Consider the following 17,945-nt stretch of genomic DNA (forward strand, 5'->3'; position numbering starts at 1 on the left):
GGTCTCGACATAGATTTGTTATCATTATCACAAAGTGAGGCAAGACTCATTTCTTGGCGTTAAAATAATAATGCGCCAGGCATGGTAGAGCATTCCTGCAATCCCAGTACTTGGGAGGCTGAGACAGGAGGATCACAGAGGCCAGCCTCAGTAACGTAGCAAAAACTCTCAGCCACCTAGAGAGACTCTGTTAAATAAAATTTAAAAGGGCTGGGGGTATTGATACAAAATGGAATACCCCTGGGCTCAATTCCCAATATTGCAATAACAACAATAAAAATAATAGTAATAATAATAATGTCTATAGAAGCCAACCCCTCATGAGTGGACACATTTAAGCATGGTGTAGTCTTTAATAAATTTTAGTTCAGCAGGGTTTGGTGGTGCACCCTTGTAATCCCAGCATTCCGGAGGCTGAGACCAGAGGATCCCGATTCACCGACAGCCTCAGTTACTTAGTGAGGCCCTCCACAACTTAGTGAGACCCTGCTTCAAAATAAAGAATAAAGCCGGGCGTGGTGGCGCACGCTTGTAATCCCCGCACTTGGGAGTCTGAGACAGGAGGATCGCACGGGTTCGAAGCCAGCCTCAGCTACTTAGTGAGGCTCTCAGCAACTTAGTGAGACCCTGTTTCCAAATAAACTATAAAAAAAGGTCTGGGAGTATAGCCCGGAGGTAGAAAGCCTCTGGGTTCCACCCCCAGTACCACCAAAAAAAAAAAAAAAAAAAAGAATAAAAAATAGGGCAGGGGGTACAGCTCCGAGGTCAAATGCCCCTGGGTTCCATCCCCAGACCCACAAAAAAATAAATAAATTTTAGTTCAATATTTCCCAAACCTTGTCCCACTTAAAACTATTCCAGATATTCACAATTTTGACAAAAAAAAAAAAGAAGGAAGAAGATAAGGAAGAGGAGGGGGAAAGAAGAAGGAGGAGAAGAAGGGGCAAAAAGAAAAATAGAGACCCAAAATGCGTTTAGGAAATGCTGACTATTTCATACCCCTCATCCCCCACGGCTCTCACAGACTTGTGACCATTTGTACATTGAAGCCTCTGAGAAATCCTCCAATAAATAAGTCAGCTTCGTCTGGTTTAACTCCCTATTTCTCAAACCTATCTGAGAACACACATTTTTCTCAGGGCACATAGTGTACTAGGAAACACCGAGTTGGGATTCATAGAATCCCTTAATGAGTCACAGAGCGATTATAAGGAGAAAGTCATTTAAAATATTTCAACCTCACTGAACCTCACTTTTACAGGAAATATTCTAAATCATCGCAATGTTCTCAAATTTAGGAATTCCTGTAGGTTTTGCAAATGCGATGTTTGCCTTTCTTCATTTCCAGTTTCTGGGCGATGTATTGGTTTTTTTTTCTGCATGACTATTTCAACAGATTTGTATTTGGCTATTTGTTTATGTTTTTTCACTCAGCAAACCTTTCACTTAGCTTTATGAATAACGACTCGTGTACCTGTAAAGATCCAACTTAGGTACCATTATTACTATCCCGTGTCACGGGCACAAAAGGCTCAAATGATAACAAGGTACCCTTGCCTAGATCTTACTTTTTAAGGAAACTGCCACTACTATTTTCCTTTAGTCTTAGTACTGGTTTTAATTGTAAATATCAATTTCATATCATGTACAAGAAGAAAATCTCTGTTCTTCATCATTTGCTTTTAGTGAACATTAAATATTGAATTGTGCTGAGTTACCCTGACCTTTCATAATTACCCTTCACGAGTATTTCCACTGAGACGATTAGGCTTCCTACCATTTTTCAGTTAATAAAGGGGGCTTTCCTGAGGCCAAACATCTTCAGTCCCATTCCGTTGGGTTACCTGTTTCAATGTATTGTTGCGTTTTCTGAGTTAAGATTAAGATTTTATTTCTAAACTCTTTCCCTTCTTTAAAGGGGTGGGGGTGGGAGATGGATGCAAATCACACTTAACGCAGTCAATTCAGTATATAACTATTTATGAAGTGGCTGCCACATTACCCTGCTAGACACTGTAGAAAGTGAAAGATTCCAAGTGTGCATTATGTGAGGAAGCACAGAAGGGAAGCAGATTGAGCAGATTGTCTATAACCATATAGGAAAAGGAATTATGTTAGGTCAATGTTGACAATCTTGAGAACTTTTTAAATGCCCAGAATTTGTAGAAATTCATACTTGTATCCATTACTCCATTCTGAGACCCCCAAAGACCTAACATATTACTTAAATAAGAGGCCCCAGGTCAACTGATTGGAAATACAGGGCCAATGTCAGCCCCATGAGGGATTTGTCCACATCCATCTTCTTAGCAACTATAAAGCCAACATCCGGCCAGCTAACTAACACACAGTAAGTGTTCAAAAATATTTATTTTAAAATATTTATTCAAACCAACTAGCCAGGCCAATTTTTAAAATACAGGACAGCAACAGATTTGTCCAATAGATCAGCAACAAAGAGACATGGTGAGTAGGGCACGGCAGCCCACACCTCTAATTCCAGTACTTGGAAGGCTGAGACAGGAGGCGTGCAGGTTCAAGGCCAGCCTCAGCAACTTAGTGAGACTCTGTTTTAAAATAAATTTAAAATGCTGGGAGTAGAGTATATATTGGAGGTAGAATGTCCTTGGGTTCAGTACCAGTGGAAGGAAAGAAGGAAGGGAGGGAGGAGAAAGAGAGAGAAAGAAGGAGGAGGGGTAAGAGGAAGAGGAGGAAGAGAAAAGGAAGGAAGGAAGGAAGGAAGGAAGGAAGGAAGGAAGGAAGGAAGGAAGGAAGGAAGGAAGGAATCAGGCAGACATGGTAAAATTTCCATTCATGTGAAGTCAGTCTGGAGATGTGGGGGAATAGGAAGCTTGGAGGGGATAGGATGATAGAAGGAATCCCTGGAACCTACAGAAAGAAGAAAGGTCCATGGGTTCTGCTGGCAGCTTCCCCTCCCTGACAGACAAACCCAAGTGTCTGTAGAGCCTCAGGTACCCCACCTGAACCAGAAAGTTGGCTTTTTGCATCCCAGATCCCAAGCCAAGGAAAAAACGGTCTAGTCCAGCCAAAGCTCCTAGCCCCATAGAGCTCCTGGGTCAAGACTTAGAAACAATCAAGGAACAAAGAAAAGGTCCCATGTCCTGTAAGTATCCCTAACCAAAGCCTTCAGCCAGTCACCAGCTACTGGAGACCAAAATGCATTCAGACCCAGAGTAACGGACATCATATAGAGTGTGCACAGATAAATCTCACCAAGTTCAGAAAACTGAGTACCACACACATTTCTCTATCTCTCTCTTTTTTTTTTTCTATCTTTCTCCAAGTCTTTAATTCCCACCCCCTTCTGCTTTTCCCTGCCTGGCTAAGTTCCTTTCTCCTTCTAAGCCCTCTCTATTTTCCCTTTGAGTCTGATGTCCTTTAACTCTCCCTCCTCTGTCTCAGACTCCAGGTCACTCTTGGCCCCTACTCTAACTTCCCCTGCTGGGCCCTTCTCTCCCTTCTCCCTTCCAGCTCCTGCCCTCCCTACCCCCTGGGTGCCCACCCTGCTCTCCCTCTCTTCCCCTGGCCCCATCCCCAGGCTCCTGATGGTGGCAGTGAATTCTACAGAATACTTCTCTCCTCTCTCATCTTGGTGGGGTCTACAGCAGGTTCTCCTGTTGCTCAGAGATGTGGAGGCAGTTGCTAAGAGACAGTGAAACGTCATTACCTGGCCCTCGAGGAAAAAGGGGAGCGAAAAAAGGAGAGAGAGAGAGAGAGAGGGATGGAGGGAGGGAAAGAGAGGGAGGGAGGGAGGCGAAGGAGGGGAAGACCTGGCTCTGGCGGAAGCCACACAGCCGGGCAGCCTCAGCACCCGCCGAGTTTTTGAAAGAAGCATTCAGATTCGGTGAACTTTCTTCTAAGCATCCTCTCTCAGATTCCCCTTTGGGGTGCCAGAAGGGGCTCGGGGACCACAGGACGGGAGACTACAGAAGATGCTGGCCTGGGATCCAAGAGACAAGGAAGAGGAGAGCCGGGGGAGGGGCAGAGCCCGGTAGGCAATCTGTTCTGGAGCCAGCAGCAGCGAGGAGGAGCGGGGATCCCAGGATGAGGGAGGGAGACCCGTCTGCGGCAGATTGATGGCTGTGTCCTTGGAACCGAGTGAGTAGGCTCACGAGGGCCCGTGGGAGTACCGAGGGAGACCCAAGGGCTGGAGAAAAATGAGCCTGGATACGGGGGCACTGGGGTAATTTCCCAGCGAGCGCAATCAGAGGTAGAAGCAGAGAAAGGAGGCAGTGCCCGGAAGGGTGCCTGAGGATGGGGACGGACGGCCGCTGGGTTAGGAAGAAGCAAGCGGGCTCCGAGGGTGCAGGTGGGCAGCTGTGACTCGCGTGCCATCCTCCCCGGCCCTCAGCCTGACCAAGCGCGGGCATGGGCTCGGGCTGGGGGCAGGGAGCAGGACCGTGGAGCATTGTAGAAAAGGATGCTGGGATTAGGGGTTACACTGGGGGGTTAATGATGGCGAGAAGGGGGGAGAAGGCACACCGGGGAGGGGGTTGCGCAGGAGTGTGTGTGTGTGTGTGTGTGTGTGTGTGTGTGTGTGTGTGTGAAGAGAGAGAGAGGTGTTTGAAAGGGGTGTGCAAACAACCTGAGTGTGGATGTATGTTTTTCTTAGGGAGTTGTTCCAGGGTTGGGTGTTTGGTGCTGATGGGGGTGGAGCTACCAGCAGCAGAAGAAAATGCATCCAGCCCCGGACAGAAGCCCAGGAGGAGGATGGCTGTGGTCAGGGTGGGGAAGGTTAGTGGGTAGCAGCTGTGTGAGGCTGGGTTCCGAGCCCACACAGGGGCCACATCCGAAAGATCATAAACAGGGAACTTTGGGGCTGGAGATCAAAGAAGAGAGGAAAGAGAAGAGGGTGGTGAGGTAGGGCAGGGCAGCTAGGTGAGGGGCCGGGGGTGCAGGGGGCACTGCATTCCTCCACCTGAGTGTTTTCCTTGTTGACAGAGTGAATTCTGCCTCCACCTGCTGCACGCAGAGCCCCTCAGAGGGAGGAGCCCGCTGGAAGCAGTAGCCAAAGCTCTCCGGGCTCAGCCCCAGCCTGAACCTGCAGGACTCATGGCTCTTTCCAGCTCTGGTGCCCCAGACAGGGAGTGTCACTCGGGGTCCTCTCCTCCCTGGGGAACAGAGAGCATCCCTGGGCACTCCAGCAGCCTCCGAGGCTGAGGCAATCGGGAGGCCCATGGAAACCTACTTCCTCCTGGGCTCCCTTCCCAGAACTCCCGCCCCAGGACCTCCTTGAACTCCAGCCCCCTGGACCACAGGAGACACAGCCTCGGAGATGGCTGTACTGGAGGCCCAGGCGCAGCCCTGACTTCCTAATCAGTCCCAGACTGGGGCAGGGCTGAAGTTTTCTTAGAAGAAGTGCCAGGACCTTTGAAAGGCACCTTTTATCTCCCTGGACCCTGCCCTCCCACCTCTCAGACACAGCCCCAGAAGGAAGCTGGCCAGCAGGCATGAAGGGGAGGCGCTCAAGAGACCTGCGGAGACCCTTCCAGGACCTGCTGGGGGCCGCTCCGGCCCCATCCTTGTTCCCTTTCTTTCTCCAGTTGTGATCATCTTTTCAGACCGTGGGGGGCCTCCGTGGGGTTTCTTGGCCCCCTGGCCTCCAAAACTTAACTTCCTGTGCCTCTCAGTCAGGAAGCCCTTGGGTGCTTAGAGTTTCCCTGGAAAGGCTGGAGCCATGATACCACGTGCTCAGAAGCCCCGCCTTGGAGAAGAGGCTCTGTTGTAGCTGCCTCCCTGTGCACTGACTGCTGGGTCCATGGACACAGCCCCGATGGGCCCCTTCCAGCACTGCTGTTGCCAGCTGCCCAAGATGGGTGACACTTGGGCCCAGCTTCCCTGGCCCGAGCCCCCACACCCAGCCATCCTGCTGGTCTCCCTCCTTCTGGCCACTGGGGTGATGCGCTCGGATGCGGGTACCAGCTGCCCGGTCCTGTGCACGTGCCATAACCAGGTGGTGGACTGTAGCAGCCAGCGTCTCTTCTCCGTGCCCCCAGACCTGCCCAAGGACACCCGCAACCTCAGCCTGGCCCACAACCGCATCTCGGCGGTGCCTCCAGGCTATCTCACGTGCTACGTGGAGCTCCGGGTGCTGGACTTGCGGAACAACTCCTTGACCGAGCTGCCCCGGGGCCTCTTTCTGCACGCCAAGCGCCTGGCGCACCTAGATCTGAGCTACAACAACCTCAGCCACGTGCCGGCCGACATGTTCCAGGAGGCGCACGGGCTGGTGCACATTGATCTGAGTCACAACCCGTGGCTGCGCAAAGTGCACCCTCATGCCTTCCAGGGCCTCGTGCACCTCCGGGACCTGGACCTCAGTTTCGGGGGCCTGGCCTTCCTCAGCCTCGAAGCCCTCGAGGGCCTGCCGGGGCTGGTGACCCTGCAGATCGCGGGCAACCCCTGGGTGTGCGGTTGCACCATGGAGCCGCTGCTCAAGTGGCTGCGGAATCGGATCCAGCGCTGTACGGCGGGTAAGGGCAGGAGCGAGACCTGGGGAGGGCTTCCGGGAGCACTGGCTCCGGCAGGAGCTCGGGAGCACCTCGTGTGTGCTCTGGTCCGCACGTGTCTTTTGCGTACTTGCTCTTTCTGTCCACCAGTATGGGTTGAATTCTGGCAGATGCACGCTAGGTGCTGGGGACCCATTTGCCAATGCCACAGTGTCCGCTGAATTCTAGGGTACTTCCTTCCTACTGAGGCAGGCAGATTGCAAGCCAGTAGAAATAACTAACACTAGACGGTGTAGGTAGAGCCTGCACCATGACCTCCGCACTTGACACGATCATCTTAATAAGCCCCCATTTTTGTTTTGTTTTGGTTTGGGGTTGTTGTTGTTGTTGTTGTTTGTTTGTTTGTTTGTTTGGGGGATTGAACCAGGAGTATTGTATCTCTGAGCTACACCCCCCTCCCTTTTTACTTTTTGTTTTGAAACAGAGCCTCGCTAGGTTGCTCAGAGCCTTGCTACGTTCCTGATCCAACCTTCAGTCCTCCTATCTCAGCCTCCCAAGTACTGGGATTACAGGCGCGTGCCACCACACTCGGCTTGGAGCCCCATTTTTATTATCCCTATTTTATAAGTAAAGAAGATTTAGAACAATGAAGGCACTTGCTCAGGGTTGCTCACTTGCTTGCTTGTTTATTTATTTAGCTGTTGGTATTGGAAATTGAACCCAGGGCTATTCTACCTCTGAGCTATATCCCAGCCCTATGTTTTTGTTTTTGTTTTTTTAAACAAGGTCATGGTAAATTGCAGAGGATCTCAGCGCATTGTTGAGGCTGGCCTGAAATCTGTGATCCTCCTGTCTTAGCCTCCCAAATACTGGAATTGCAGGCAAGAGGTCCTGCATGTGTCTTAGGATCAGTCATGTAGAAAGTGGTAGGGTTATCAGTAAAACATAGGTTTTTTTTTTATGTCTACGCCTTGTTCTACTCTACCAGGCTGCTATTTCAGTGCTATAAGTGCTGAGAAAACTCTCAAAGAAATGGCATTGGTTAACACTATTTATTTTAACATTTACTGCCTACCAGGCCCTATCCTGTGCATATCGCATATTTTAATTCATCTTATTCTCACATGAACCCTAATCAGGCCTCCGCTCTACAGAAAAAGAAACCAAGGCACAGAGAGGTCCGGCGGCTTGCCTCAAGTCATGCAGCTGCCGAGTGTGGGGATCAGTATTTGAACCCTGGAGGTCTAAGCTGTCTTCCGGTCATATCTTCAAGATGTTCTGTGCTAACGGAGCCCGAGTTCTGGGCTGGCCAGGGCCTCAGCAATCTGCAAATTTTGTGCATGGGGTCAGGAGCTGAGATGCGGCAACTCTACCTGCCCGTCCCCACCGGAGGTGGCCTGGAGCCTGAAGGAGCCGAGTCACCCAGGTCCGGTGGGTTCCCTCCCGCAGTGGCATCCAAGCCTGGCCCAGAGGCGGGCAAAGTCCAGCAGTGGCCCCTGCCACCAGCCTGGCTGTGTGACAGCACTGAAACTTGGCCCAAGCACTCAGCCGCAGAACCAGAGTCGCCGAGGCCCTATCCCCGGGCCTTTCCCAGAGCCTGGGCTCAACTTGTTCAGAAAAAGTGATGCTGAATGTGGTAGGAGGGAGAAGAGGACTGAGCGGGGAACCCAAGACCAAAATAGTTTGGGGGGGAGGGGGCCTGTGGGTCACGATTCCAGTGTTTCCACAGAGCTGTGGGAGGAAGTTCTCCGGGACCAAAATAGCTGGGGGCTGAGATGGGGCGATGATGGGGCGCAGGAGGGGTGGCTGCCTGGAGCCGTCTCCCGCCAGCTCAACCTCTGCAGGTTCTGCCTCCCTTCTCTCTTCTGTGCAAGGGCAGAAGGGACTCGCAGGGTGCTGAGTTTCCACCCTGCCAAAGCCTTCTCTTCTGGGACCCCTGAAGTCCCTGCTGTCCTGCAGAAGCCCAGCCCCCAGCCAGCAGGAGGGGGGCCCACGATCCCATCGGTGCATACAGGTGACAGCTGAGCTGGAGGGAAGCCGTGGCCGTCCACAGACCCGCAGTGAGAAAGCCAAAAGACCATAGCCGCAAAGCCAGGCCCCCGTCCCTCCGCAGAGCCCGCCGTACTCCACGTCACAGTCACCGGGTTTCCTCTTGGGGGCCAAACCTTGCCAGAGCTGGTGAAATTAATAGCGTTTTCCCTTTTGGTATTTTTCTATTACTCATTCCTTTTTTTGTTTTTTTTGTTTGTTTGGTTGGGGTTTTTTTGGTACTGAGAGTTGAACCCATGGCCATTCTACATCCAAGCTACCCCTTCAGCCCTATTTTTTTTTTAATTCTTTACCTTAAAACAGGGTCTCACTAAAGTTGTTGAAAATCTTGCTCAACTGCCAAGCCTGGCCTGGCACCTGGGGTCCTCCTCACCCAGCTTCCCTAAGGCTGGAATTGGAGGTGTGTGTACCTCCATACCTGGAGCTCTCTCCCTTTTTTCTTGGTGAGATTCTCACTATTATCCAAGCTTTATGGAATAATTCAAACAGAGAAGTAGGAGCTACTGGAATAGAAACTGGCTTCAAGATCCAACCCTGGACTTGCTGGAGAGCTTGGTCCAGGCCCAGCTCCCAGCTTGCTTCTTGTGTTTGGCCTCCTGGTTGCGCTTGGAGTCTCCTCTGGCTGGGCCTCTACTACTCCTTCAAAGCAATAGGCTTTGGGGTTCCACATCTCCTAATGTCCACAGGGGAGCTCCTTGCAGGTTAGCTCCGGACAAAGTCCTGGCAGGTTCTGGGGTCCTGAGCAAACAGCCCATGGACAGGACTCAGCCTATGATCTGGGGAAGCCTGCATCCTCCCTCCAGACCTGAAAGTCCACTTCTGACTACAGTGGTGCGGATCTATTTGTCAAAGGGATCTGTCCAAGTCCATCATTTTGGTTTTGCCCTCAAGAACTGCAGGAGGAAAACACTGCATTTATAGACCCTATAATTTAAAGTCCCTGCCATTTTACAAATATTTTCACATGAGCTCTCTTGGAAAATTTAGGTTGGATTTTCCTCTTCATTTTACAAACAGGACATGAGAGCCAGAAAGGCAAAAACAACAAAAAAAAAATTAAGTGAAAGGCTGGCCCAAGGTAAGAACTCAATTAACATTTATCCCTGAATGAAGGGATGGCCAGCTGCTCTGAAGCCAGTGTCTGTCACTGCATGGCAGAGCTGGCCCCGTATGCCAGTCTTACTTCTGAGAACTGTCGACAACCACCCTGCATTTGTAAAAGTGGCCCTGGGAGGATAAAATGGGACCATCAGTGCCGGAGAGAGCAGCAATCCCACCCACCCAAAAAAAGGAGCAGCCCCTCCTACAGAGACATATGTGCAGAAGAGGACCTCCCATGGCCTGTCCAGAGAGGCCAATCTAGGATGATTTAAAAAGCTCATATACGCATAGTGCCTGTTATGTGAGGAACTTACCACTTACCTATGTTAGCTCACTGAATCCTCACTACAACCCCAGGAGCTAAATATTGTTATAAATATTGTTATATCATCATTTGATAGTTGAAAAAAGGCACAGAATGGGTTGAATAATTTACCTAAATAAATTATAAATAAAGCAGAGTGGGTGCATTAGGGCTTGGGGAGAGGTGGAGAGGAGGTGCCAGTCTACAGAATCATAAGGGAAGGCCCCACTGGCCAGGTGTATGGAACAGAGTCCCAAGTAAGAGACTGGGTTTGCAAAGCCCCAGAGGAAAGCCCCCTCAGAGGGAGAAATACAAAGGCAGCCCTCCTCAGAAGAGTCCTCAGAGTCCCTGGTGAGGGGAAGGCTTCATGCAGTGATGTGACAGGGCTTCAGGTCTGACAGACTCACTGGGCAGAATGGGCTGGAATAGTGTAAGGTCAGAGAATCCCAATGTTACTGTGAGAGACGGTATTGTCCCACAAAAGCCCCAGATCTGTCATGGGTAGTCCTGATCTCTCTCAGCAGTGATTTTTCATGTCTCTAAAAATAGGTATTAAAGGGCCTTAGCTGGGCATGCTGGCGCAAGGCTATAATCCCAACACTTGGGAGGCTGAGACAGGAGGATCACAGGTTCAAGGACAGCCTCGGCAACATAGCAAGACTCTCCGCAGCCTAGTGAGACCCCGTTTGAATACAAAAAATAAAAAGGGCTGGGTGTGTAGTTCAGAGGTAGAATGCCCCTGGGTCCAATCCACAGTTCAGTCAATCAATCAATCAATACAAAAATGCTTTAAGGGTTGTTGAGAGACCAAAGAAGAGGTGTAAGGTGTCTGGCATGTAGAAGAAAGCTAAGTTCTGGCAAAGGTGGGAGTCTCTCCAATCTATACCTCCTCCCCACACACAGACACCTCACCTCACCACTCTCCCTGGCTTCTGTGTTGCAGATTCTCAGCTGGCTGAGTGCCGGGGCCCCCCTGAAGTGGAGGGTGCGCCCCTCTTCTCGCTCACTGAGGAGAGCTTCAAGGCCTGCCACCTGACGCTGACCCTGGACGATTACCTCTTCATCGCATTTGTGGGCTTCGTGGTCTCCATCGCTTCCGTGGCCACCAACTTCCTCCTGGGCATTACGGCCAACTGCTGCCACCGCTGGAGCAAAGCCAGCGAAGAGGAAGAGATCTGACGTAGGTGCCTGTCATCCCCCCATGCTGCGACCACCGGACCCCTCCCTGGCTGCCTGCCATGGCTCCATAGTGCCCCAGCCAACTCAGTCACAGCTGATACCGGAGTGGCAAACTCCCCACCGTGCTAGGAACTGGGAGCAGAAGGTGAACACGAGCCAGCCCCGGCCTGTGGGGCTTTTCCTTCCACTAGAGGAGAGAGATGCAGAAACCGGCCCTTTAGGATGAGAGCACATCGTTATGGAGGCCCATAGGAGAGGCCACCAACCGTGCCTCGCAGAGCCCAAAGAGAATTATAAGAGTCGAGTGATTTGTGCTATGGGTCATCCAAAAGGATCTACCCTGCCAAGGAGACAAAGGAGCAGGACATACGCAAGTGACAGAGGCCAGAATATGAGTGGCGAGAACGGTAAACTCTTCCTCGCCATGTAAGGGTACAGAAAGGGTGTGATGGACCCAAGACGTTTCCCCGACGCCCAGTCAGTCAACTCTTGCTTCAGCCAACCATTGCCTCCAGGGAGTGGGAATGCTTCCCTGCCATCCCCCTTGGCCTCCTCCTCCTCCCAGCAGCTACTAGGTGAGACCACCTCCCCACGACTTCCCCTCGAGCGACCCACCAAAGGTGGGGAGAGGTCCCAGGCGGCCAACTGAGGATGGACACCTCCCGTGTCTGTCCCATCTTCTGCCTCTCGGTCCAGCCTCGGCTTCAGAAGAAGGCAGGTGAACCCTGCTGTGGAGGCGCCAGAGTCCTGGCAGCCCAGGACCCTAACTGTGTGACTGTTCCTGCCTCAGCGCTCACACCAACGAGTCTCACCAGGAAAGTGCAGACCCATAGCGTGACTGTACCCGAGACCGAAGGAGGACAAAGCCGTCACGGTCGTGACCGTAGAAGGGTTTGCATTTTCTTAGAGGCAGCTCACCCATTAAGCACAAAGGCCGGGGAGCTCTCGATTCCCGAGCACTCGCCAGCGTCGGGCACTGTGATATGGTCTCTGCACAAATAGTTCCCTTCAGCACATGCAACAATCTTTTGATTGTTGTTTCCAGTTTTCAGGTGAGGAAATTTGGACTCAGAGAGGTTAGAGTCATGGGCTACTTCACAATTGAAATAAAATCTGTACTCTTTTTTTTTGTTGTTTTTTCTTAACTGCCCTATCCAAGTGGGGGAACATTAGAATTCCCTCTAAATTTATATGCATTCCGATTTGAGTAGCACCGGTGAAGTTGTTGATCATGGACCCAGCATTCCGCTGAGTGCTTTTCTATTGACTCGCTGATTTGAATTCTCACAGCAACACTGCCTGGTGACTTTCATTATTCCCGTTTTGGAGGTGAATTTATTGTAGCTTGCTGAGTTACTTGCCTGAGGTTTTCTGGAAGAATCCTGAAAAGAAGGTGATAGGCAACTCCGTTCGGGGAGAGTTTACCACATCAGTCCATCAAAAATCAAGTAACTGTGTGCAGAGCACAATTATCAGCATCCTCGTCACCGACTTCATCCTAATCATCCGCTGCATCCGCTTCATCGCTGTCTCCCCTGTGTGACCCACACGGGAGAGTCCCGGATGTGCTTTGGCATCTTTCTCCTTGGCTTTTTACAACCCCGTGCAGGAAGTAAACCAAATATCAATTATGTTACAGGTAATCCAATACGTTACAGGTCAGCGTATAGCTCAAGGTGGGCTATGACTTGCCTCGATGACCAGGGTGGACTCAGCTCCAACATGGTTCTCTTTCTAGTGCTTTCCCAAGTACTTGGAAGGCTGGGCAGGGGGGCCCTTGAATTCACCATCCATAGGCATGCCAGTAGATCAGCTGGGTCTCAGCTGGGCACTGATGGAGGAAGGCTCACGGTGCAGCAAATCGCAGACTCTAAGACATAGAGATGGCGCAGGTGACATCCAAGCCAAGAGACGCCTGCCTTACAGTATGTGAAGAAAGCATTAGGACTGGTGGCCCTGGTGGTTGCGACGTGAAACAGAAGGGCTTTGGGAAGCAGGAAAGAAAGCAGTGGTGACTACTCCTACCAAAGCCCCACTGTGTTGCTTAGTCAGAGAAACCAAGGGGGAAGAAAAAGCTACAGGTGAGACCCTCCTGTGGGATATGAGGGGATTTAAAGCACAGTCTAACATGTTGGCAAGGCTGGCCAGAATGAGAATGAAAACAGGCACTTCTTACTTTATCCCTGGCCTCAATGGGCTTCCACCATCCCATTCTCCTAGGAGCCTTGAAATTCATGGAGGAGGAGACCATGTCATCTTCCAAGAATTCTCCCACTCATCTGCCCTGACCTAGCCCACCAAAAAGGTCCCCAGAAACTCACATCCCTTGAGTCTCACTCTATACCATGTGGGACAGAGCCCTGACCCCCTGACACTTGAAGCAAAGCTGTGTCCTGTTCTCTCCTTTCACTGTGGTGAAAGATGATATTTTCCAGTGGACAACCTAAAGTATCTGGAGAGGTACTTTTAGAAACAATAGTCCTGACAAAGTAGTTAAGCCTCCTGTAGAGGAATACCATAGTCATCTATAATAATCTCCTGGGGGCTACTGTTTGCTGAAATGTAGTTAATGTAATTCAAGATTTGTACTTTGTTCTCTTTTGCATAAAACTAAAACCAGACAAGACCCCTTAAGGTCAAATGTCCCTACTAGTGAGGATTTGATCTCCACCGGTGGCAAGGCTTTTGAGCAGGATATGTATTTCTTCAGCTACTAGGTCCCCAGTTAACTAAGGTGTAATAACGTAATCACCCTTCCTGCTGACAAGGAATTCTCTCACCACCACCACCATTCTCTTGTTCTGGTTGTCAGACTAGACTAAGCTTCTAGAAAAAATAATCTACCAGTCTTGGTTGGAATGGTTCCCCATCCCTCCCTGGAGACCACAGACCATTATGGTGTTCCCACAAGGCTTCATTCCGTTTGTTTCACGCCCGCTAGCATGTATAAGATGAGCTATCTCTGTGTCTGTTTATCTGTCTGTGAGGTTCCCCTTTATGTTGGTTATCTGGTGACTTGAGGATAATCTCTCTGGAATTTGGGCTCAATTGTCTGGCACAGTCCACTCGGCCATCTGGCTCCCGCATTCTTTGATATACGAATCTGGACCCCAACTAGGACTGGGATGGGTCTGGCTGCTCAGAAAATAGAAAAAGGAAACTCTGTGATGGAGGCATGCTCCTGAGAACCTGACCCCCTGCCTCCCTCCAACTTCTTCTATCTCTCAGAGACTTGCCCTCATCCTAGACATTCCCTTCATGCTAAGGCCTGAGGATATCAACGTTTAACTAACCAACGGGACTGTGACAGTCAAGGTCTAGACCATGAAAACCACGCCTTAGGAAAGAGCCCCATCCAAACCGCCCTACTCTGGACTTGTTGCCTCTGGTCACCCTCAAACAAACTCTCATCTTTTTTCTCCCTCCATTCTTGCCAAGATTTCCAAGGAAGCTTATAGAAATAGGACCCCAGAGATAGACTTCCACGGCCCCTTTCAAGGAACTAGGTATTTTGCTCTAACCACCAGGGAAGACCTGGAGACTCCATTTTCTCCTTAGACATCTTTGTTGATGTTCCGGTAGTTAGAACAGCCTACGGGGCTACCGTGGTTCATTTCCTAAAAGGATATCTTCCCAAAGCTAGAGACACTCGTCTGCTCTTCCCTACCCCGGAAGGAGGCAAAAGGAAGGTAAGAGAGGCAAGTCCACGGTCCTTTCATGATCACCATCACCATCACATTTTGCCCCCACACTGATTGGAGAGCTGGACCCACAGAGCTCTCGTTCTTTAGGCGCTGAGATCTGGCGGTGGGAGGGGCAGGGAGGGGGAGGGGTCCGAGGGAAGTTACCAACCTTTGTATGGAGATGATTTTATAACCATGCACTTTTGTAACGGTGAAGAATTTTTCATAAATGCACATTAATAATAAAGAGTGTATAGTTTAACAAACCGTCTAAAGAGTTATGAAGAGGAGGGAGAGAGAGGGAGGCAGAGGGGGAAAAAAAGACAGAAAGGAATTAGGCAGCACCAAAAAAAAAAATAAATGAGTGCCAAAATATACACACAAAGGGTCTATGGGGAGGGAGTAGATAGGAATAATTAGGAGATGTGCCAGCCGTGGAGGGGCATGTGTGGGTGGAAAAGAAACCGTACGGAAGCATATTTCTACCAGGCAAAAAGGAATGCGCATGTGTCTATATGCACATACCCCTGTGTGTAGGCATATTTTGGTATCTGTAATTACACAAAGAGGAGAGCATATGTTTTATACATGTTGGTGTTGGCAGTTTGGGTCATCTATAAAACACGCCAAGGCAAGTGGGTGTGCCTGCCGGATTAGCATTGCTGAGGAGTGTGTGCCAAGAAAGTGGCCCATGCCCGCAGCCGGGAGAAAAGGACGCTAACTCGGGCAGACAGGTAAACTAGGCCTCTAAATGCAGGGTGTGAAGGATGTACAGGCCATCACTGGTATAAATACGGTCTCCGTTCTCATAAGTTAATAAAAAGGGGAAAGGATTCCAAATCTCCAGGGTCTTGCGATGTTGGCTACCCACTGTCAGGAATGAGATGGTTGGGCAGTGTAACCTTGAGAACAGAGACAGAAAAAGGAGGTGTGTGTGCTTCTGTGAGTACAATGACGGCCATCTTCGTCTCAGTGCTCTAATTAGGAAGTGCTTCTCAGCAGGAAGTCAATCCAGGCAGGAAGTTCCTACAAGCAGGAAGTGCTTCCTTCCCTCTATTTCTTTCACTCCAAAAGCCACGGGGTACTGATGAATGCTGAGCTCACAGAGTAAAGCCACTAAAGGGTGCTCAGATACCGACTTGGAACGTTGAGAGAAAGAGAAAATATCCCCAATTATAGTCAACATTTTCTGCAGTCGGCTGGAGGAGGGGACATAAAACCCTTCCCTTAAAATTAAATGTTGAATGGAGACTCTAATGAACAAAAATCAAAACTAACGGTCCTGAAATAAGCTGACAGCTCAAAGAAGAGGAGGACTTGTGTGTCTCATTCAGCGTTTTCCCTAATGCCAGGCACATACGTAGCAGATGATGATGGTGGTGATGATGATGATGATGACGATGATGGTAACGTTTATTGAGTACTCACTATCTGCCAGCTGTTATGCTCAGCACTGTGGGGGGTGGGGGGGTAATTCACCTACTTCTCCCAAAAACCCAGAGTAAAGTGCTATCATTACAACCATGGTACAGATAATGGGGACTCGAGTGCAATCAGGGTAACAGGCACAGATCACATAGCCAGGAAGCAGTAGATCTGGAATTAGGCGGTAATAATATTTGGTGGCTGGTTAACTTCAAGACATGAGAACAACATGGGACATATTTTAGCCACAGAGTTCCTCTACAATTACGGTTGCCCCTCAGTATCCATGGAAGATGGCTTTCAGATCACCCCCCACCCCAGCCTGGATAGCAGAACCCATGGACGCACAAGTCCCTTAGATAAAACGGTGTCGTATTTACACATAAGCTACGCGTATCTTTCCCATACCTCAGATCATCTCTAGTTTGCTTGTAAGAACGGATACAATGTAAATGCCATATAAATAGCTATCATAAGGCATGGTATAGGGAATCACAACCCCCAAAAAAGTCTGCATGTGTTCAGTACAGAAACATTTATATTTTAAATATTTCCAGTCCATAGAAATATGGGGTTGAATATAAACAGTGGGTTGAATCCATGCGTGTAGAACCTGTAGACAGGGAAAGCCCAGCGCTCTTGGCTAAAGAAAGTCAGAAGGTAATATGTAAAACCAACATATCGTGTGTGATTTCGCAGGTAGCTTTGACTGCTGCATTGGTCCAGGGAGGCTAATTGTGAAAACACATGATACCAAAGTCTAAACAGATAAGGATTTGTATACTGGATTGCGCAACACAACGGAAGCTTATTTCCTCCTCAAGTCCTGTCTCAGGGCGTGTCAGAGGCTCAGCACCACAAGCTTACTCGGGGACCCAGGGTCCTTCTATCTAGTGGTTCTGTCATCCCTGAGTCCACAGAGTCCTCCCCTGGGTTGATCTCAGGGATGATCTCAAGGGAGAGTTGGGAGGCTCAGCGCTGAAAGCACTGTGCATCCATCAACGCCAGCCGTATTTCATTGGCCAAAACTCAGTCCCATGACTCCCTTTATCCTCAAGGGCTAGACTAACTGGGCTCCTAGAAGGCAGAGGAAATACTGCTCCGCCCCACCGTTCTCTAACACAGCCTGCAGTCACCAAATACCTGTTTCACTCTTTCTCGGCACTTATCTTACCCTGTCACCTCCAAGCTCAAGATGACCGCTGACTCAGCAGTCTCCCTCAGGCCTCCTGGAGGTCCAGGGACCTGTGAGCCAAAAACAAAAGTTATCTGCCCCCACCCACTCCCACTTTCCACACATTCGATATACAACAGTGACACAAGGAAGGAATAACAGCGCATTAAAACCCTTACTTGAAGCCGGGCGGGGTGGAGCACGCTTGTAATCCCAGCATTCGGGAGGCTGAGACCTGGAGGATCATGGTTCACGGCCAGCCTCGGCTACTTAGTGAGGCCCTCTGCAACTCAGTGAGACCCGGTTTCAAAATAAAGAATAAAATAAATAAAATAAAATAAAAAAACGAAACCCTTACTTGAGCCAGGCATGGTGGTGCATACCTCTAATCCTAGTACTGGAGAGGCTGAGACAGGAAGATCACAGAATTGAGGCCAGCTTCAGCAATTTAGTGAGACCTTGTTTCAAAATAAAAATTTAAAAGGGCTGGGAGGAATAGCTTGGAGGTAGAATGCCCCCTGGGTTCTATCCCCCTACACACACACAAGCACACACACATA

At 49.8% G+C, this 17,945-nt stretch overlaps 1 protein-coding gene across 1 annotated transcript; it reads left to right on the top strand.

Moving 5' to 3' along the window:
* Positions 1–5,764: 5,764 nt before the first annotated feature.
* On the top strand, positions 5,765–11,103 carry LRRC55 (leucine rich repeat containing 55; the record flags this gene model as incomplete). The annotated part of the gene is made up of 2 exons (XM_080698859.1): positions 5,765–6,494; positions 10,868–11,103. Exons 1-2 carry the CDS (start codon positions 5,780–5,782, stop codon positions 11,101–11,103), a joined length of 951 nt encoding a protein of 316 aa, XP_080554985.1. The 5' UTR covers positions 5,765–5,779.
* Between the last annotated feature and the right edge of the window lie 6,842 nt (positions 11,104–17,945).

This window comes from Muscardinus avellanarius, assembly GCF_963383645.1.
Source record: "Muscardinus avellanarius genome assembly, chromosome: 1".
NCBI lineage: Eukaryota > Metazoa > Chordata > Mammalia > Rodentia > Gliridae > Muscardinus > Muscardinus avellanarius.